This window comes from Podarcis tiliguerta (genome assembly GCF_965153285.1).
Source record: "Podarcis tiliguerta genome assembly, chromosome: 1".
Taxonomy (NCBI): Eukaryota; Metazoa; Chordata; class Lepidosauria; order Squamata; family Lacertidae; genus Podarcis; species Podarcis tiliguerta.
In genome coordinates this window covers 32,549,041-32,570,903 of record NC_139534.1, presented here as the reverse complement: position 1 = coordinate 32,570,903, position 21,863 = coordinate 32,549,041, and the positions used below count along the sequence as shown (strand labels likewise).

Genomic DNA, 21,863 nt, shown 5'->3' with positions numbered 1-21,863 from the left:
GAAAAAGTCATGTGCGTTGGGTGAAGACATCCTCACCCCCTGATGCCAACAATTTTGTACATGCAGATGTTTCCCTGTGTTCCAAGCCACTAATGTGAATATACTCTTAGGCCCAGGAGTTTAATGCATGTATTAAACTTCCAGGCCTATCAGGACTTTTCCTGGGCCACAGCCCTCAGAGACCCTGCTCCACACTCTCAAGAGCTTTTGCCTGAGTGGTGGAAAGCATCCTTGAATTGTGATAGCGCCTCTTTCTTGCCCGGATAGAGCAAGTTAGAGAAATAGTGTGGGGGGGAGGTGTATTACACCTTTGCCTTTTGCGTGGGTGGAATGTAGCCTACTGTACAAAGCTTGAGTCACACCTGTTGCTCCACCCACTTTTTGACTCTGACTCCACCCACTGCTGCACCTGGCCCCACGCAGCCCTGGAACACAGTCCTCGCAAGTTTTCTCTTGAGGGAATGTAGCTGCTTGGTTGAAAACAAGTTACGTATTCAGTCCTGCCTTATGCAAAACATCTTTGAAGGGTGGTGTGTATATCTTAAGACCCTCTTCCAGGCAACCGGCTGAGATTTCTCAGCAGTGGGGAGCGGGGTGATTTTTTAACATGCTCAGAAGCAAATTATTTCTCAATGGACACCATTTGTTCCATTGCTGGCAGAGGTGGCTGCGAATGGACACAGCAAAGTCCTATCTTGAAAATGAATAAATGGAGAAAAGAAATCCTTACTGTACCCCAGAACTGCATGCAACTCTGTTTTTTCAAAGAGCTATCATAGTGTCCCAAAAATGACCCCTTTTCTTGAGGAAGCAAGGCTTGGTTTGTTTTAGTTTTATGATGTATTGTATTTGGTATTTTCATTTTGCATTTTTCTGTGGCGAACCGCCTTGGGATCTTCGGGTGAAGGGAAAGAATACAAATTTAATAAATAATCACGATACAAATAATCAGAAAGGGAGAATTTCCCCCGTGACAAGGAATCGCCAGCTTCAAACCACAAAGCGGATCTTCGCTGCCAGTGTTTGCAAAGGCGCAACCGGGTCGAGGTCGGGAGGTGGCGGCAGCCAAGGAGCCACGCGGCACTCTCTCAGGAACTTTGCAAAGCTGGAGGTTGTTTGCTGCTCCGGGAAGGTGTTGGGTTACAGAGGAGGAATGAGAGCGGAGAGGGGGTGGGGGAGGCGGGAAGAGAGAAAGGGAGCAATTGCTCCAGCAGCTGATCTGCTGCAGCCGCCTGCAAGGTTCCTTCCCAGCCCAGGCAGGGCAGCGTGCGCCTAGCCTGAAGGAAGGGTCCGGGCGAAGAGGCGAGGCGGGCGGGCAGACCAACAAGCAAGTGGCCCCGGGGGCGCTCGGGCCATGCCGCGTGGCTGCGAGGCGCGCGCCGAGCCCCGGAGACGATGCCACGCAGGCAGGGAGCAACAGGCGGCCGGCGCGGCGGCGGCTCCCCCTAGATCGAGATGCCCAGGGCGGGCAGCCGGGAGCGGCAGCCTCGGCTAGAGCAGCAGGCCTAGGAAGCCTCCCGAGCGGGGAAGGAGGGCCCCAGGAGGCGCCTCCGGCTGTGCCCGGAGCGACCCGAGGAGAACTTTTCTCTCTGCCGAGATGAACAAGCTCCGGAAGCTTTTCCGAGGCAGCGGGCGAGCCTTGGCCTTCATCTTCGCCGCCTCGGTGGTGTGGCTGCTCTTCGACATGGCAGCGCTGCGCCTCTCCTTCGGCGAGATCAACACCCGCGTCCTCAAGGAGGAGATGGTGCGCCGGGAGAGGCTGCGCGGCTGGCGGGAGAAGAGCCTCGACGGCGCCCGGCGAGGAGAGGAGCTGCGGGCGCCGCCAGGGGCGCTGCCAAGGGGCCTCGAGGAGAAGGGACGCGGCGGCCCGAGCAAGAAGAGGGGGAAGCCGGGCGCGCAATGGAGGCGCGCAACCCCCCAAGCGGCGGCAGCAGCTCCCAGCCTGCACTGGACGGCCGCCGTCGACGTCCGGAACCACGCTCCGTCCGCCCCCGCGGAGAAGAAATCGAGCGCGAAGGCCGGCTCCCCTCGCCCGCCGCCCACAAAGCCGCCTCTTGCCATCGGGTCGCCGGGGCGGGCGCTCGACGCGCCTGCCGTCGGAAGCAAAGTCGCCGCCAAAGGGCCCGGGCCGTTAAGCACGGGATCCAGGAGGAGAGAGGAGGCGGTTTTTATACCCGAAGGTGGATTAGGGGAGAAAGGCGCCTTGGCTGTCTTGCCCACCAACGGAAGCAAATCTGAGGGACCTCGGGGCAGCCCCGGGCTACTGAGCGGGCCAAATGTCCCTGCAAAGCGGCCCGGGGGCCTGGATTTGCCTGCCGCTTCGGAAGCAGCGCAGAAGTCTCCGGGTGCGCCACGTCCAGGAAAGCTGTCCGAGGAGGAGGCGGCCAGAATTGCCGGTGCAAAAGTCGTCCTGCCTAACCAAGTGGTGCTTATAAGCAAGGAGGGAGCGCGAGTGGTCTCCGCGGCCGCGCAGGCTCCCGAAGGCGGAGGACATGGAGCCGTCGGGGAAAAGGCGCGAGTGACTGCGGGCAAAATCCAAGAGGGCCCGAGAGCGGCCCAGGAGGTCGCTGTTAAGGGAGCGGCGGCGACCCTAAAAGTTATTCCAGTTGGAAAGGCCGCTGGGGCCCGTTCCGCCCATCAGGACCAATCAAGGCAAACCAATGGGACCCATTTCACAGAAAGGGTCAAGCTGCACAAAGTGTTGACCATTGATAGGACCTTGGCCCCAAGGGACCCCAAAGCGCTTGGTCAGTATGGGCGCCCGGCGGTGGTCCCAGGCGAGAAGGAAGAGGAGGCGAAAAGGAGGTGGAAGGAGGGGAACTTCAATGTCTTCCTAAGTGACCTCATCCCACTAGACCGAGCCATCGAGGACACAAGGCCCGTTGGGTAAGAGACCCGATTTCTTGCCTTGCACAAGTCTAGACTTGGGCTGGCATGAATTGCCCAGTGATCAAATGGATTTTATGCCAGTTGCTTAGCGTTAGTTGCCAATAAATCTTGAGCAGCAATGGAAACATTAACATTTAGCGTAAAAAGAAACTCATCCCCATTCTTTTTATGGGAAGCCACAACAATGCTTTTCATATACTGGGTGCAAGTACTGCCTTTGTACCTTGGCTGTCGAACGGCTTGGCTCCCAAACATATCAGCTCCCAAATACCACAAACCTGGAAGTAAGTGTTCCAGTTTGCGAACGTTTTTTGGAAGCTGTACGTCCGATGCAGCTTCCCATTGAGTACAGGAAGCTTCTGCAGCCAATCAGAAGCTGCACCTTGGTTTTCGAATGGTTCCGGGTGTTGAACGGACTCATGGAACGGATTAAGTTCGACAACCAAGTACCATTGTACACAGTTTGAAGACTTGCTCCCACTTTAACTTAAAGTATCAACTGGAAACAAGCATCCTATATAGTCTTAATTAATCCAAATTAACACCTTAATTTAATATGTGTGTTTATAACAACCATTTCTTAAATTTTAACATCCAGCCTTACACACGCATGCAAAAATGATAATAATATACCTATAGTAAACAAATCCCTGCGTCCCTGAATAATGCTACCTTTTTCCTGCAGCTAAACTGAGAATCGAGCTAAAGTTTTTTAAGGTTCTCAATGAACCCTGTTTTCTGGCTCACACTAGCTCTCCAAATCAGGGCCGTGTTGTTGATAGGTAATCACTGTATCTATAGGATGTATATAGGATGAAACGTTTCATTACTATATTGCCTGGCTTCATAGTTCATGGCATTGTAGCTGTTCTGTATAGCGGTGGCTTCGGTGATAGGTTCTTCCTATATTGTATATATAGATACAGTGCTACTTCTGGATGCGAACGGGATCCGTTCCAGAGCCCCGTTCGCATCCTGAAGCGAACATGACAAGCGTCTGCATGTGCACGGGTCACGTCTCGCCGCTTCAGCGCATGCGTGTGATGTCATTCTGAGCCTCTGCGCATGCGCGAACGGCGAAACCTGGAAGTAACGTGCTCCTTTACTTCCTGGTTGCCATGGAGCACAACCCGAAAATACTCATCCTGAAGCCACTTTGACCCAAGGTATGACTGTAACAGGTCCTGGCTTGCTTGAGTGCTAACGTAACCTGGGCACTAGGTGGCAGTAGAATTGAAGAAATGTCTGGAACAGGATGCTCTTGGGTCTGTTGAGGTGTTCTGTGTAACCCAAGAAAATTAACAAAAAGATAATGCAGGCCAATGGAGTGTTTAATTCAGAGTGGAGTTGCTCTTTTAGTTCCAGCATCGTGTCTCCTCCTACCAAGTGTGTGTTGCAAAAAAAGCCCCAACACGCAAACAGCTATGTACATGTTAGGGGCTCCATCAGGTTTCCTTGGAGCCTCTGTACGCAAGCTGCTGTTGGACTACAACTCCCATCACCCCCAGCCAGCATGTCCAGTGGTCAGGGATGATGGGAGTTGTAGTCCATGCCATCTGGAGGTCCAAAGGGTCCATCGCTCTAACCATTGATCACACTGGGACTCCATCCTGGAAGATGAGGTTTTTTCCACTGTGGATCATTCTGACATGTGTTGGCAATATACAGAATATCTGTTAAGCTCCTCTGATGGCAAGGAAGCACTTCAAGAGGGAGCTTTCCTTGCTGGATTTGATGCTGGGAGCGGGCTGATTCTCTGCATTTCTTGATTGCTGCACTCAGTATAGAGTGAGGTGGGGGGAGCAGGTATATTTTCCAGAGCGGCTGTGGATTGTTCTAATATTTTCTGTTTGCGCAGTAGTTCAGCCTGAGAGCCATTATTATAAACTCTCAAGAGTTAAGTGGGGGAATTCTCCCAGGCAAATCCAGCGCATTGCTGTAAGAGGAGACAAAGTCAACTCTTTGTGGAGGAACTCAAACATTGGGACATGGCTCAGCCGCTGCTCAAGTGTATGAGGGCTGGGAGAAATAATGGGAAGATGCTTGAGCTTCAAGAATCTTGCGTGATCCCTTGCACTGAATTCAAGCAGCACAATCCGAAGCAGTTTTGCTCAGAAGCCAAGTCGTACTTATTCCAATAGGACCTGCTCCCTAATCTTAAAGGTAAAGGGACCCCTGACCATTAGGTCCAGTCGTGACCGACTCTGGGGTTGTGGTGCTCATCTCGCTTTATTGGCCGAGGGAGCCGGTGTACAGCTTCCGGGTCATGTGGTTAGCATGACGAAACCGCTTCTGGCGAACCAGAGCAGCGCACGGAAACGCCGTTTACCTTCCCGCCAGAGCGGTACCTATGTATCTACTTGCACTTTGACATGCTTTCAAGGTGCTAGGTTGGCAGGAGCAGGGACTGAGCAACGGGAGCTCACCCCATCGCGGGGATTCAAACTGCCAACCTTCTGATCGGCAAGTCCTAGGCTCTGTGGTTTAACCCACAGCGCCACCCGTGTCCCCGCTCCCCAATCTTATTTTTGGCCAATTGCAGCATTGAGGAACCTCCAGCCCGCAGACCTAATGAACACCCCCTGAGCTTCCTCAACTAAGTCACCCATCTGCCCTACCCTTCATAGAATTGTACAGTTGAAAGAAACCACATTTAGCCCAACCCTCTGCAGTGCAGGAATCTTTTGCCCCACACAGGGCTCAAACTCACAACCCTGAGATTAAGAATATCATGCTCTAACAACTGAGCTGTCCCAGAGGCTGTGTATGTCGTCAGATGTGTGTCTAGGCCCAAAAGGGGTTTGCGGAGCCCCATGCATTGCTTTTTGCAAGCCCCGGCCATCAGCTGACCAGCAGGACTCTCATAGAATGGCACGCATCTCTTTGAACACTTGACAATCGGCTGATGGTTGCTGCTTGCACCACGCTGCGTATGGGTTCTCTGCAAGCTCCGAAGATCAGCAGATTGTTAGCACTACAAAGTTTCGTGAGAGGCATAGTCCCCTCTTCCAATTTTAATTTTAAACCCCGTGGGCAAAATCATTCTGATGCCAGGTGGCTTTACAGGTGAGGGGCCGCCAATGTGAAATGTGGCAGGTGGGGGTGGGGACAGAAGGATCCGGGCAGCTGACGGGATCTAGTTCCTTGCCCTTTATCTGTCATGCTTCGTTAGCGCTGATTACATTGTCTTTTGATAAGATAAAGTGGCTTGTAAAACGTTTTCAATGAATAGATGTGCCTGTTGTTGCCAGTCCTACCATTAGGCAGAGTGAGGCGGCAGCCTCAGGCGGTAGAAGCTGGGAGGGCAGAACAGGACACGGCCTGCTCTGTGCCGCTCCCTAAGCTAGCCAGCTGCCCTCAGGACTCAGATTTTTAGAGCTGAAGTGAGGTTTGATGGCCAGTCTTGTCAGCTTCTCGATATGGAATTGTGCAGGAGGGAAAGCCAACTCACCCTTTGCCTCAGGCAGCAAAATGTCCTGGTCCGGCCCTGAGTATTACCTCATTAAGTGGCCATAGGATTGTGGCCTGAGCCACTGGAGTAAGGTGTTCTGCTATCCTATTCTTTCTTAATCGAAAGTCCCACAACAGCATAAATCTGCAGGGCGTGTGCACTCAGGGCGCTGTGTCAGAGTCCAAAGTAGAAGTGGTGTCTACGGAAATGAGCCTGCAGTTTTCTCGGTCAAGATGTCCAGCCCAGTTGTGGGAGTGTTAACTCAGGCATCGGAGTACACACAGAAATCTGGAAAGTTGTCCATCAGATTAGGTAGCCTGCACTGTTACCGCAAAGCTAGCAGAACAGTTAGTGACGCACTAGTTCACTCAAGGGGGGGTGGGGAGACTGTTTCTTTTTGCAGCTTTGAATACGGAGCACAAGGATTTCCTTTTTAGCTTATCGGCTTTGGAGAACGAACGTTCCTGCCCATGAGGGAAATCAATTGCCAAAGTGTGTCAGGGTGTATCGGCAGGGATAGGCTGGTTGCAGACTCCAAACAAGCAAACAGTCAGCCACCGATACAGGACACCCTTAACTTTCATCGTTCACATCAGCAAAGCAACTTGTTTGCTCTGCGTATGTCGACAAGGAAGTTGTGTGAGTGTATCGTTGACGCTGAACAAGTTTCTCCACTGTGAACATGCTGAAAAGTTTGCTTTGGCAAACAAGTATTTCCTCTAAAATCTGCCTAGGGTGGTGGACGTTGTTGGTTGTTTTTTTATAAAAAAACCCACACTCTATTATTATTATTATTATTATTATTATTATTATTATTATTGTCACGTTTAAATTATTTAAAATGCCCTGGGAGTTTGTTTTATCCTAGTGGAGGGCTTGAGGTAACGCTTTTACTGCCGAGGTCTGTGCACACACCATACATTTAAAGCACATATTGTCCCCCTCCCCCAGGAATCGTGGGAACTGAAGTTTACCCCCTCGCACATACAGAGACAGCTATTATTCCCAGCACCCTTAACAAACTACAGTTCCCAGCATTCTTTGAGGGAGAAATGAGTTTTAAATGTATGGTGTGAATGTAGCCAGGAGCTACATTGCCTCAGGAGCAATTTGTTTGGGGGCGGGGGCAGGGCCAGGTAGGTGAGGTCCACATCCAAAGTTGTTACGGCCCTCTTTCTTTCTTTCTTTCTTTCTTTCTTTCTTTCTTTCTCCCTCCCTCCCTCCCCCCCCCCTCTCTCTTTCTTTCTGCCACCTCCTTTTCTATTTGTATTTTTCTCTGTCTCATTCCGGCACCTCTTCCCCCACCTGCCTGTTCCCCTCCTTCCTAGCCACTCAGGTGAAATTGTCCCGGGGGTGTAGATACCCCACCTCTCCTCTACTGCAAGGACAATCCTGGTATAACACAGTGAGGCTTTCTTTAGGCTGCTCAGCCTCCCCGCCTGCTCAGCTGATAGGCAGGGTAGCGGAGCAGCTGCCACAGACACTTTCCTGCATATCCTCCAGCCTCCAGAGCTTCAACTCTAGTTATTTTAGTCTGGATTAGAGAGAGACCTGGAGAGTAGGGGGGAATAGGGATTTAGAGGGTGCTCTCCCACTTTATGCAATTACAGTGGTACCTCGGGTTAAGTACTTAATTCGTTCTGGAGGTCTGTTCTTAACCTGAAACTGTTCTTAAGCTGAAGCACCACTTTAGCTAATGGGGCCTCACGCTGCTGCCGCGCCGCCGGAGCACAATTTCTGTTCTCATCCTGAAGCAAAGTTATTAACCCGAGGTACTATTTCTGGGTTAGCAGAGTCTGTAACCTGAAGCTTATGTAACCTGAAGCGTATGTAACCCGAGGTACCACTGTACACTTATGTGCATGAGGGCCTGGGACGTAACCCCCATGTAAGTGGAGGGGATGCTTGCACCATATATTACAGGTTCACCTTCCATGCGCCTACCTCATAGCACCAGCAGTGAATGTACCTGCCTTATACCAGGTCAGGCCATTTGTTCATCAAGCCAAGATTCTCTAGTTCGACGGCAGTGGCTCTCCAGCGTCTTTTCCACCATCTCTCTCTCTCTCTCTCTCTCTCTCTCTCTTTCTAACTTCCCTTGCTGTGAGGGCTGCTTGGAAATTCCAGCCATCTCCCCAAACAAAACGTCCCAGAGGCAAAGATATGGATATGGGGGAACAACAACCACATAAAACATTCTCAAGGAACAATCGAGAGAATGGACTCTGTGAGAAGTTCTTTGGTAGGATGTTGTGGCCTTCTCAAGATCCCCTTGAAGATATTGGAGCTTAGGGAGCGGAGGCCCCCCTTAAGGCACCACATCAAGCCCACCAATGAATTGCAAATAGGAATGGAGAGAAATGCTTTTCCCTCAGCCTTTTGTTCAAGCAGGAAAGACTCAGACCTGACCCAGCCCTTTGCCTCCTCCTCCTTTTTACTGCCATGAAATGAAATGACAAATTCATTGAAATGGGAGAAATTTTTATCGCCCCCTCAGATCTGCAGATTTTGTCCTGTTCCTTCTTGATATATAGGCCTAGTCGGCTACATTCAGACCTTGTTGCTTTGCAGACATCAGCGTTCGCCGGCTTAGGTAGAGCGAAAGGAGAGGCTTTTATTTTGACAAGCTAACAACAACAACAAAAGTTTTGCAAATACAGTGGTACCTTGGGTTAAGTACTTAATTCGTTCCGGAGGTCCGTTCTTAACCTGAAACTGTTCTTAACTTGAAGCACCACTTTAACTAATGATGCCTCCCACTGCTGCTGCGCTGCCGGAGCCCGATTTCTGTTCTTATCCTGAAGCAAAGTTCTTAACCTGAAGCACTATTTCTAGGTTAGCGGAGTGTGTAACCTGAAGCGTGTGTAACCCGAGGCATATGTAACCCGAGGTACCACTGTATTATTATGGTTGCTAGTTAGTCGCTTTGCTCTTAGAAATGTCTCAAAGTGACTACAAACACAACAGAAATAACGAGAACCAGTTGTAGTAAACACAGAGGGAGGAGAAGAGGGGGATGCAGTGGTCAAAGTCCTTGCATTGAATTGGGCTGCCAGGAAGCATACCCTTTTTGCCAGTAAAATAATTGGCCCACTTCAAGGTTTTAACTTAACTGGTCCTGCGGCTCCCAGTCTCTGCAGCCTGCTTTGGCCGCAGTGTTCCACAGTGTATTTATTTAATCATGATTAACAAGGACGAATGACTACACAGCAGCTAAGGAAGTATCGGTGCTAGATAGGCATTTTAGCTGTTTTTCCTTATTGCTGGAGTCTTAACGTTTCAGTGTTTTATATCTTCTCACATTCCTACTTCTATGAAGCATGGAGAAACTACTGTAATTTCTTATAGGATTTCACACATCCGGCCTGCAGCCACTAGAGTGCACTAGAAATCTATTTTCCACCTCTTCCGGATTAAAACTAGGATTGTTTGTATCTGTTTCCAAACTGAAAATCACTTCGGAATACAGTCATACGTTTGCTTCAGGTTGCGCGTTTTCAGGTTGCATCCCGCGGCGATTCGGAAGTACCAGAAAGGGTTACTTCCGGGTTTCGCCGCATGCGCAGACGCGCAAAATGACCGCATGCGCAGAAGCGACGAATCATGACCTGCAGACGCACAGATGCAGGTTGCGTTCTTTTCAGGTTGCGAATGGGCCTCCGGAACAGATCCCGTTCTCAACCAGAGGTACCACTGAACAGCTTGCATTCTGTTCTAAGGAGCCCCCAGTGTTAGTTTAACTACAGTAATTAGACGAGACTAGGAAATTGGTTTTGTGTGTGTGGTTTTTCTCCCTCCCTGCATAACCAACCAAAGTTCAGGTCCAGCCCAGTTCACAATGCTGCCAGTTGCTCCTCCCATTTCCTATCCTTGCAGTGGTTGTGATAGCAATGGAGAGATTCAGAAGAAGGGCTCCCTTCAGTCCCTTAGTACTGACATCCTAGACTCAAGGGGCCATAGGTTTGTAGTTCCCATGGCTCCTGGGCATGTGAGGAGCTATGGGAACTACATTTCCCATGGCCCATTGTACCTAGGCCTAACAGAGGTTCCATTTTGAAGCTTCCCAGGAAGAAATTGCTTCCTCACGAAGCACACACTTAAACCGGAGAGGGCTCTCTTCCACAAGGAGGCAGTGATAGCAACCAACTTGGACAGCTTTAAAAGAGGATTAGTCCAGTTCATTGTGCTTTGCCGCCACAGTCAGAGACAGTATCTTTCTGAAAAGCAGTCGCTGGAAACCACAGGAGGGGGACAGTGCTCCTGAGCTCAAGTCCTACCTGTCAGCTTCCTGTGGGCATCTGGTTGGCCATTGGGAGAACAGGGACTGTGTTTGAGGTGGTCTAAGAGCTCTTTTGTGTTTAAATCTGTGCTGCATGTTTTACACATTGCTGTTATTACCGTTCGTTTACTGTTCCGCCTCCAAGGTGTGTGTATCACATCATTCCATTTCTCCAGTGTTAGAAACTCATATGCACAAGCTAGGTGCCAAATGGCTCCTTAAAACCAAGGTTGCAGGTGCCAGAAACAAAATGTCTAGCTGTCATTTTTAGCCAAGAAGGCTCTAAAGTCCCTTTTTTTTTCTTTTTTAAGGATGGGCTGTCTTTGACAGATTATCAGTTAAACATCTGGCTAGTTCAGATGACAACCTTGAGCTAGGTTAAGAGCTTTGAGAACTTTATCCAGGGACAGTCCACATATATATTTGTCGACTCCTACATCTTTTTTTTCCTTAATGGTGACATGGACCATCCAAAATGTAAGAATATTCTGCAGGGCAGTGGGCTGGAGTAAGTGAAGGCAAGCTACAACAATTAGCTATGATGTTTTTCATTGCTCCTGTTCAGGCTGCACAGAAAAAGCATTTCGCTTCCGGAAATTTATTCTGATGGTGCAGATAAAACATAACTGATAGAATTCTATGGGATGTGGTGTGAGAAAACAGCCAAGATCCAAAACTCCCCCGGCATGCACCTCCAGCTGGTGATGTCAGGCGCCATCCTGGCACCCAGGCATCTTCACTTGGATGCAAGCAGTCAACAGTCAGGCACAAAATGCGCCTGGCGCCTGGCTAATTTCAAACACTGCATTTCTCCACCCAGCCCTCAAAAACTCTTAAGAGGAAGTATTACCCCAAGTCGGCCAGTGAGATCTATGGTTAAGGAAGGATATGTACTCATATTTCCCCGGTCCTGATATTGTATCTGCTACTCCACCCTGCCACATGCAACTCCACAGCTTTTTAGACGGCAGGAAGGAAGATTTGCTCCTATTCTGCACCTGTGCTTTTTATCTACCATGCTTTTGCTGGTCGCCCATAAGTTGTCACAGTGCAGGTGGATAATGAACAGTTGCCTGTTGCAATGCCAATCAGACAGCGAGATGGATGTCAGGAGTACAGGCAAGCCATGCATTGGTTTTCTCTTTAAATAGCCACTGGATGCTTTTTCTGTTTGTTAGCTTATACCACAGGATTCACACACACGCCGCCCTCCACAGCTGGCTTCCATATACTGCAAAATCCACAGGACATCTGCTCTTTCACTTCTCCTGACTTCCAGTTCATTATAACACACTGCACTTGCCAAGCCATTAAAAAAAAAAGTTACTCCTCTGGAAAAATCATTTGTGCATCTTGGTTTTTCAAGACTAGGTTGGCCACCCTGCTTGTTCTGAGCTCTCTTAAACACAGAAGCTGACTAGCAGCAACACAGGCTGTAGACTAGATCAGTGGTTCCCAATTGGTGGCTGGTGGACCCCCAGGGGGGTCCGCATAACCCACACAGGGCGTCTGTGACACCATTCACATAACAAGAGCTATTACAGAGATACCAAGTTTTTCAAACATTAGGGGCTACATAGCTTGGCTTTTGAAAAACAGGGGGTCTGCAGTACTTACCATATTTTTCGCTCTATAAGACGCACCCGACCATAAGATGCACCTAGTTTTAGAGGAGAACAAGAAAAAAATATTCACGCCCTCTCTGCGCAGCGCCCTTTCAGCGAAGCAGCGCCCCTTCCATTTTTCCTCCCGCTTCGCTGAAGGAGCGTTGCGCAGAGAGGGAAAGCTGCGCAGCGCCTCTCCAGTGAAGCGAAGCCAGGAGAGCAAGAGGGATTGGTGCGCACCGATCCCTCTTGCTCTCCTGGCTTCAGCGAAAGCAATGCAAAGCCTCCTAAGCACAGTGGAAGCGCTCCCGCTGTGCTCAGGAGGCTTCGGGCGGCTATCCCTGAAGCCAGGAGAGCAAGAGGGATCGGTGTGCACCGATCCCTCTTGCTCTCCTGGCTTCAGCGAAAGCTGCGCAGACTGATTCGCTCCATAAGATGCAGACACATTTCCCCTTACTTTTTAGGAGGGGGAAAGTGCGTCTTATAGAGCGAAAAATACGGTAGCTAATTGGGTACCACTGGTCTAGGTGATGGTGGTGATGTTTTGATCGAATCTGCCTGAGTGGCAAAAAATCAGGAATTATAGCAACTAATCCCTGGATCTTATGAAGTTCCTCTCCATTAAAAGGAGACTCATTAACATAGTCTATTTTTATTGATGTTAGCTCCTGACAGGAAAGTACAACCACTTCCTTTCTTGCCTGCTCAACCCCTGATGTCGGTGCTGACCAGCATCATAGTGCTACATGGAAATTTGCTCCTTGGTTCCTTTCGTTCCTTTTGGTTGAAAACATCACTAGCATTTATTTGGATTTTATCATGGGTTGCCAGGGCAGGTTGAAACAATTAAAAAAAAAATACTCCATACAAAATCAAAAAAAAGTTACGACCGTAAAATAAGAGAAGCAGAAAACAATTACAAACATTTCCATACATAAAAACAGTGGGAAATCGTTCCAGTGCAGATGCAGGCTGTGATAAAGGCTTTGTTGAAAGAGGAAGGCAGTCAGTAGGCTCCAAAAAGACAGCAGAGGCAGCAGCTGTCTATTACGGAATGGGAGGAGGGGATTCCAAAAGGTAGGTGCAACCACGCTAAAGGCCCTGTTTCTATATCATATGGAATGGACTTCCTGGTAAGGCAGAGTCTGCAAGAGACCCCCTTCTGCTGAGCACAGTGATCGACCGAGTATATAAAGGGTGAGGCAATCTTGAGGTAAAATGTTTTATGGCAAGTTGTTAGAAACGCCAACCCTCCATTCTTTTTTGCATGTGTTTTACTCATGTGTGTGCGCTGCTTCAGTGCCATTTATGCCTGTTTCTGTTTGCTACAGATGTAGAGATCTTCTTGTCCACAACAACCTTCCCACCACCAGCATCATCATATGCTTTGTTGATGAAGTGTGGTCCACCCTCTTGCGCTCTGTTCACAGTGTCCTCAACCGCTCCCCTCCTCAGTTTATTAAAGAGGTTATTCTGGTGGATGACTTCAGCACGAAAGGTTGGTTGGTGTTTCCCAGTGTGTTTTGGCTTACTGAGTGTCCTGTTTTCCAAGCCGTTTTACTCTTTTAAAAATGCTGTCAGGTTTTTTGTTTTGTTTCATTTTTAAGGTTGCCATTTATTTATTTATTTAGAAAATTTGCTCAAAAAAATCCCAAAGAACAAAACAAAACTCAAACCAGTCCAATTATATATAAACCATGACTAAAATACACAAACCCAATGAAAAAACAAATATGTGTAAAACTATCACTAAATATCAAGATAAAAACAATAAAACAAATGTAACTTAATACAAGTGGTTGTTGTGATATTCTAGTGAAATTTTGTTGCCTTACATTTCCTTGTGAGCTCAAATTGGTTTGGTTTGGTTTGGTTTGGTTCCTATAGATGACATTTTATTTCTACATACAAAAAAAAAAAAAAGACAATTAGAATACAGTTGTACCTTGGAAGTCGAACGAAATCCATTCTGGAAGTCCATTAGACTTTCAAAACATTTGGAAACCAAAGTGCAGCTTCTGATTGGCTGAAGGAAGTTCCTGCAGCCAATCAGAAGCCGCGGAAGCCCTGTTGGACGTTCGGCTTCCAAAATAATGTTTGAAAACTGGAACATTCCAGGATTTGATCATTCAGGAGCCGATTTATTTGGGAGCCAAGGCATTTGAGATCCAAGGTACGACTGTATATGTATCCTGAAAGTAAGGACCCCTGACCATAAGTTCAGTTGCGTATGACTCTAGGGTTGCAGCACTCATCTCACTTTATAGGCCGAGGGAGCCGACGTACAGCTTCCAGGTCATGTGGCCAGCATGACTAAGCTGCTTCTGGCAAATCAGAGCAGTGCACGGAAACTCCATTTACCTTCCCGCCTACTTGCACTTTGACGTGCTTTCGAACTGCTAGGTTGGCAGGAGCAGGGACCGAGCAACGGGAGATCACCCCGTCACGGGGATTCAAATCACCGACCTCCTGATCGGCAAGCCCTAGGCTCTCTGGTTTAGACCACAGTGCCACCTGCGTCCCTTATCTTGAAAGTATATTTGGCCTAAAAGAGGGCAAACCAGGGACCCACTGTTCTGTGGGGTGGTTTCTTCTGATGGTCATAGATTTGATTCTACCTCTTACTGGGGCCTTATGGCAAGTCCATCACTCAATCCAATGCCCTTACTCAATGCAAGGAATCCATAGCTAGAGCATCCCAGCCGATGAGTGACCAGCCTCTCTTTGGAAGACCTCCAGTGAGGAGGAGCCCCAGTTCCACCCCTCTGCTAATGGCTCTGGTGTCAAACTGTTCTTAATGTTAAAATGTTTCTTGTAATGTTCAGTTGAAATCTTACGTGAGCTATCACTTCTCCACTCAGCTTGAGAGAAACCGCTATGCAGTTGCACTATGGATGCAGATTAAGAGATGTTAACTTTGGGAGGATTATTGAAAGGAAAGAAATGTGTCAACTAGTGCTGAAAAAGCAAAGTATTTTTGGGAGGCGACAATTCATATGTAATGAAGGTAACATGGCAGCAAGTGAGTGTTGGGTGGGGAGCCAGGGGAAGGCGGTCCGCCGTCCCTGTCATGGCTGTCAGAAGAAGTTTGTTTTCCAGTGTCTCTCCTCCAACAGCCTGAACAAGTGGCAGTGGCTGAGGGCTGGTTGGTTCCTCTTTATTTCTTGCTCATAGGCACGGATCTGTGGTCCATTTCCTTGCTTCTCTTCTGTTCTGTTTTAGCATACCTCAAGGACAAACTAGACCAGTACATGGCCCAGTTTCCCAAAGTCCGGATCCTTCATCTCAAGGAAAGGCATGGTTTAATACGAGCTAGACTAGCGGGAGCAGAGATTGCCAAAGGTAAGAAGAGTTGCATTTTATCATCAAAGTGCAGTTTGTTATTTGCTGCTGTTGTTGTTGTTTAAAAAAAGACAGAAGTCACTGGAAGCAATCCAGTGGAAATTTGACTCATTGCACTGACATCAGTGGAGCTGAATGGGTCCAATCAGAAGTTAAGTGCCATTCTGCTAAATGGGGCTCTCTCCCAGAAAAGTGTGCATAAGAATACAGCTTTAATTCATTGGGAAGTAGGCATGCTTAACCTTCACTGGGCTGTACCTGATCGCCAAACAATTTTAAAATGTGCACTAAAATCAGAATAATAGAAGGCAGGTATTTCCCCCCACCAGTCATGTAGATTCAGTAGTACTACAAAGGTGGCACCAAATATTCTCTTCCTTTCAGCCCCCCCCCAAAAAAAAAATAGTGAGTTGAAGTATGTTTTAAAAACATTTCCTGAAAACCTCTTTAACTGTGAGAACATTCATTTTTTTAAAAAAACTTTATTTGGTGCTTTCAGCATTCCCCCTTTCTGGTATCAACTGGAAATCAGGTCATGAACAGGTTAATGTAAAAACATTTTAAAATCACAGAGATTATTGTTCCCTGATGATGACATGGGGGAAGGGGGCAAACAAGACTAACTGCAAATGAGGACAGTGCTTGCTGAACCAGTCACACAGGTGATCTTAGCCTACAAGGAGTCATGAAACCACTACAGACAATACAACTGGGATATGTGGAGATTTCACTGAGGGAAAACAAGGTGCATTGAGAGAAGGGGGTCCTGGGTGCATCCCAAACACAGGTTTCTCCCGGTGATGTGGAATAGCAACATTTTAATCTATGTTATACTGAGTCACATCATTGGTCCATCTAGCTCCCTGTTGTCTGCACTGGTTGACTGTTATTTCCCCTTTGCTGTTTCTGTGTGAAAATCTGAGAAGTAAAAAAGGGGAGAACCCAGATGAAATGGGAGGTTGAGTAGGATGTCATTATGATGAGGGTGACATCATGTCGATGCTACACAAAACTTGTGTGCATGAGCAGCACCAAGTCCACAAGAAACTGCTGCGTGGAAGCACTCTTACTTAAGCTGAGAAACAGTGAGTTGGGCATTGTCCTCGCTGGCTGTGTGTGGATGTTCCCCTAGATCTCTTTCTTCAGTAGGACACCAAGAAACTGTTATCACATACACACACCCAGCAATGTTTTCACAAGAGGCTATCAAGTACGATGGATGAGGAGCCTGTGGGCTTTCAGAGTGTGCTGGCCTACAATTCCCATATTTTCGAGCCATTCACTTAGGGTACCTGGGGCTTATGGGAGTTGGACTGCTGCATTATCCGGAAGGCTGCAGGTTCCCTATCCCTGGAGTGAGAACTTTCCAGAGTTGTTCCATTTCACCTTCTGCAATGGAATTAGCTCCTTTTTATTTTCTTCTCTAGGTGACGTACTGACATTCTTAGATTCCCATGTGGAATGCAACGTAGGATGGCTGGAGCCCCTCCTGGACAGAATCCATTTGAATAGGAAGAAAGTTGCCTGTCCTGTTATTGAAGTCATCAGTGACAAAGATATGAGGTAATTTTGATGCCACCATATTTGTTCTGGTCCCGCCTTGGTAATCCATGCACAGGGGAAAATACTGATTCACGTGGATCATTTTTCTTTCTTTTTTAAAAATATTTTTATTGATTTTTACAAATAATTTCCAAAAATCATATAACATACTTTCTTATCTTATACAATGTTTTGGACTTCCATCAACTGCATCTGAAGATTTTCCAGTCTTTCTCACGTGATCTGCATTTCATTATTTTCAGTATTACATTTAATACTCCATCACTAGTAATTCTTATCATAGTTTTCTCTGCAATATTTTGCATAGTCCTCCTTACAGAACTTCTTGCAATCCTACTAGCGTGATCTGTGGATTACAATTGTTTTTCAAATAATTCATATATTTACTCCAGTCCTCTGAGAATCTCTGATCCTGGAGGTTTCGAATCCTTCCTGTCCAATTCTTCATAGTCTATTAATGATCCATGTGGACTATTAATGGATCACATGGATCATTTTTCTTGGCAGGGATGGGGAACCTGTAGCCTTACAGATGTTGTTAGATTCCAGTTCCCATCACCCTCAGCCAACATGGCCAGTGCCAGTCCAACAACAGGTTGGACAGGTTCCCCTTCTACGTTCTACGTTCCCTTCTACGTTTTGGAACCAATCCTTTCTACCTTTTATCTTCTTAAGCATCTTCTGGTTGTGACAGTTTCAAAAATAAATTGCAAACAGGAAAAGATGTTACACCAAGAATTTAAAAACTATTTTTAAAGGATGTTATACATTTCACCGCATGTTTAAAAAGCTCATAATTTTGTGAGAGTATGTGGGATCCATTAACAGCCCCTCCCCTTTTAAAGTATATCATTCAAGTTACAGTTACCCTTTTCAGACACAGCTTTTGTTTCTGAAGTTAATTCCTGTTGTGACTTCCATTCCTTAGCTACATGACCGTGGACAGCTTTCAGCGTGGTGTTTTTACATGGCCAATGAATTTTGGATGGAAGCCCATTCCTCCAGATGTCATCTTGAAAAATGGGATTAAGGACACCGATATAATTAGGTAAGTTTATGCTGTTACACTTTTGTTGACAGAATTGCTCCTTAAGCACTAAACCCACAAGTTGGGAGAAAGGCGTATATTACTCAGGTTTGCAAAACATAGGTAACATTTGTTGGGTGTGCAACCCTACTCTTTCCTGAGTGCAAACTAGCATCATTAAAACACAGCGAGTTCAGCTATGAGGATCCCATACAAAGAACAAGGTTGGGTAAACACTGGGCCTCTAGACCAGAGTTGTTGGAGTCCCAACTCCCATCAGCCCATAGCCAACACGGTCAGGGATGCTTGAAGCTTTAGTTCAGCCACAATTTCCTGGAATAGGAAAGCAGGAAGGCCAACATGGTACCTACAGATGTTGTTGAACTGCAAGTCTCCAGCATAGCCAGGGTGTTCAGGGATGATAGGAGTCATAGTCCATCAACATCTGGAGAGCCCCACATTGGCTACCCCTGATTTATTTAAAGTATGCATCATACAAATAGGGAGATGTCAGTTTATAAACATGTTAAAACTACCAACTGTGCAAAGAACCTAATGCTATGTTTGGCTAGATGCAATTGCACCCAAACTCTGCATTTGCAAGGCAAGCCATCTACACCATATTCAAGACTTCCATCATATAACAAGATTATATTTTAGAGTTTATAAACAGTGGCAGAGCCTGCTGCTAAGTTTTTGTGGGTGGGGGCGAGCAGATCTAATTCATCCTGGAAGTCATAAAGGGAACTCTGATGTAAGCACATGGAGCATTGTTAAAATTCATGTGGTAGGTGCCCTTTAATAGCAAAATCTGTATTTTCTTTTAAAGCACAATGTATAATCCTAAATTATGTTTCAATTACTAGGTGTCCTGTGATGGCAGGTGGGTTATTTTCTATTGATAAGAAGTACTTTTTTGAACTTGGGACATATGATCCTGGCCTTGATGTTTGGGGAGGTGAAAACATGGAGATCTCATTCAAGGTATGTTGCATTAACTGTAACAGTATTCCCCACCCCCACCCCAGTTGATTTGCATCACATTCATAATCACATTAACGGTCATATTACAGCAGCAGTCCAGCATATATAGTGGTTTCAGATGCTCCTTAGTAGAAATAAATGGTCAAAAATGACTGCATCAGGGCAAGCAGTATGTTGTATCTGTTATATTTACATATTATTCTGTCACGTCCCCCCAGCAATCACATTTTAAACTTGCGGGTGCTTTGTAAGATGTATGCACCTTTAACAAAATATAGCTTTCATGCAATAGATTAAAATAAAATCCTAGGCAAAAAGCACTAAATAATACAATGGCTCATGTCAGATACCACATATGAAACCATGGTTAAGGAACATTCAACATGGTTAATGTTTTGTGTGAACTGATAGATCATGGGTTGTGATCCAGTGGCAAATTAGAATGAGAAATGGATTTGCAAGCCATGATTTGTGCTATCTCTCATTGGTGTGACATCTGAATTGACAAACCATTGTTAACAGCCATTGTTGTGCCTCTGAAGGCCATTGCATCCCTATCCCAGATGCACCCGAAGGCATATTACACGACAGAATCCTTTGGCCAGTAGCTGCCTCATGAAGTGTTAACCTACCTCTTTTTCACCAGGTTTGGATGTGTGGAGGGGAAATAGAAATCACCCCGTGTTCCAGAGTGGGCCACATTTTCAGGAACGACAACCCCTACTCCTTCCCTAAAGACCGCCTTACCACGGTGGAGCGGAATTTGGCCCGAGTTGCAGAGGTTTGGCTGGATGAATACAAAGATCTCTTCTATGGACATGGTTATCACCTCATCCAAAAGAACCTGGACGTTGGGGATTTGACTCAGCAGAAAGAACTGAGGAAACGGCTTCAGTGCAAAAGCTTCAAATGGTACCTGGAGAACGTCTACCCTGATTTAGAAGCCCCCCTTGTTAAAGCTAGTGGGCTGGTATGTTCAATTTCCCAACTCCAATGTGCCCCTTGGGCTAATGTCAACTTGACACATCATCGTCTTAAAATTTTATGTCTTTTGTGTGATATTTGTCTGCGATGGATTTCGCCCAGTGTTTGGTAGCCCAGAGCTGAGGAACATGTGGCCCTCCAGATGTTGTTGGACTACAGCTGCGTCATCCCTGACCATGGGCAACGTTGACTAAAGCTGGTGAGAGATGGAATCGAACAACATCTGGAGGATCTAAGGAGATGAACTCATGTCCAAAGGATGAGTGGGAAATTAATGTCCTGGTAGATTTTGCATGTGTTAAATGGGTTGATGTTTGGGGCCCAGAGGGACGCGGGTAGTGCTGTGGGTAAAACCTCAGTGCCTAGGGCTTGCCGATCGCATGGTCGGCGGTTCGAATCCCCACGGCGGGGTGAGCTCCCATCTTTTGGTCCCAGCTCCTGCCCACCTAGCAGTTCAAAAGCACGCTTAAGTGCAAGTAGATAAATAGGTACCGCTTACCTAGCAGGAAGGTAAATGGCGTTTCCGTGTGCTGTGCTGGTGCCGGCTCGCCAGAGCAGCTTCGTCATGCTGGCCATATGACCCGGAAGTGTCTCCGGACAGCGCTGGCCCCCGGCCTCTTAAGTGAGATGGGCGCACAACCCTAGAGTCGGACACGACTGGCCCGTACGGGCAGGGGTACCTTTTACCTTGGGGCCCAGACCCCACCTCTCTGCCTTGGGCTTGGTTTGTGAGCTGAAGCTACTCACTTATCTTAGAATTGTAGTGTTGGAAGGGATTCTGAGGATCATCTAGTCCAACTCCCTGCATTGCAGGAATACGCAGCTGCCCCATGCGGGGATCGAACCTGCAACCATGGCGTTCTCAGCACTACGCTCTAACCAACTGAGCTAAGGCATCTGGTCCAGAATTCTGCATTCGCTAGTGACCACCCAAATGCCTCTGAGAAGCTTTTGAGCAGGGCATTGGACCCTGCTGTTTGTCCCCAGCACCTATTTTTTCAGAGACCTCTGAAGATGAAGGTTCTGTTCAGCTGTTGTAGCTGAGGTAGCTGTGCCCATTTAAAGCACTGGAATCTGTCAGGGAGGAGGAGCTTTGGGTGAAGCCAAGGGAAAATGTCGGGAGCAGCCTAGTGTCGGTAGCCCCTGCAGTAACGATTAGCAGCTAAAGAAGAGTTGTTGATATTTTAGATATTTGCCCTAGAGTATTGGTGCTTAAAAGATCTTAGTTTGGTTTGTTTTTCTTCTTCTTCTTCCATTCCTAACTCAAATCACCGAGGCTCAACTTCCTCTCAGATCTCAGACTTCTTGCTTGCAGCCACTAGAGTGCAGTAGAATCCCATTTTCCTCCAGTTTCTGGAATAAAATTGGCATTTTGGTACCTTATCCCAAACCCAAAATTTTCTTCCGTAAAGCATCCTGATGAACTTTCCATGCCCACCATCCAATTTCAGTGCTAATTTATAAGCTGTAATTAGGAGAGAGGGCATGAAAATTGCATTGCTGGTGCTGATGGGAGTTGTAGTTTTATCGGGGTCAAAGATTCCCCACTCCTGCTTTGCACCTTATGCATATTTGCACAGTGTTCCTTCTGCCCCTGTCGTGTCCCCTCCTTTCATTCCATGACAGCAGACATAGACCTGTGATGTTGCAGGAGCTTTTCTGTGCCTGGCAATCGCAATAACTCTGACCTATCCTTGTTTCTACAGGGCCAATAGGTGTGCTGAGAAAGTGAGAGAGTGT

General features: G+C 47.2%; 1 protein-coding gene across 1 annotated transcript in view; it reads left to right on the top strand.

Moving 5' to 3' along the window:
* Positions 1–917: 917 nt before the first annotated feature.
* GALNT5 (polypeptide N-acetylgalactosaminyltransferase 5) overlaps positions 918–21,863 on the top strand; it is a 35,712-nt gene continuing 14,766 nt past the window's right edge. Inside the window, exons 1-7 of the mRNA XM_083407648.1 lie at positions 918–2,886; positions 13,555–13,721; positions 15,446–15,565; positions 16,993–17,128; positions 18,057–18,176; positions 19,022–19,139; positions 19,786–20,109. Of these exons, the coding sequence (XP_083263774.1) occupies positions 1,598–2,886; positions 13,555–13,721; positions 15,446–15,565; positions 16,993–17,128; positions 18,057–18,176; positions 19,022–19,139; positions 19,786–20,109 (2,274 nt within the window). The 5' untranslated portion in view covers positions 918–1,597. The remainder of the gene's footprint in view (positions 2,887–13,554; positions 13,722–15,445; positions 15,566–16,992; positions 17,129–18,056; positions 18,177–19,021; positions 19,140–19,785; positions 20,110–21,863) is intronic.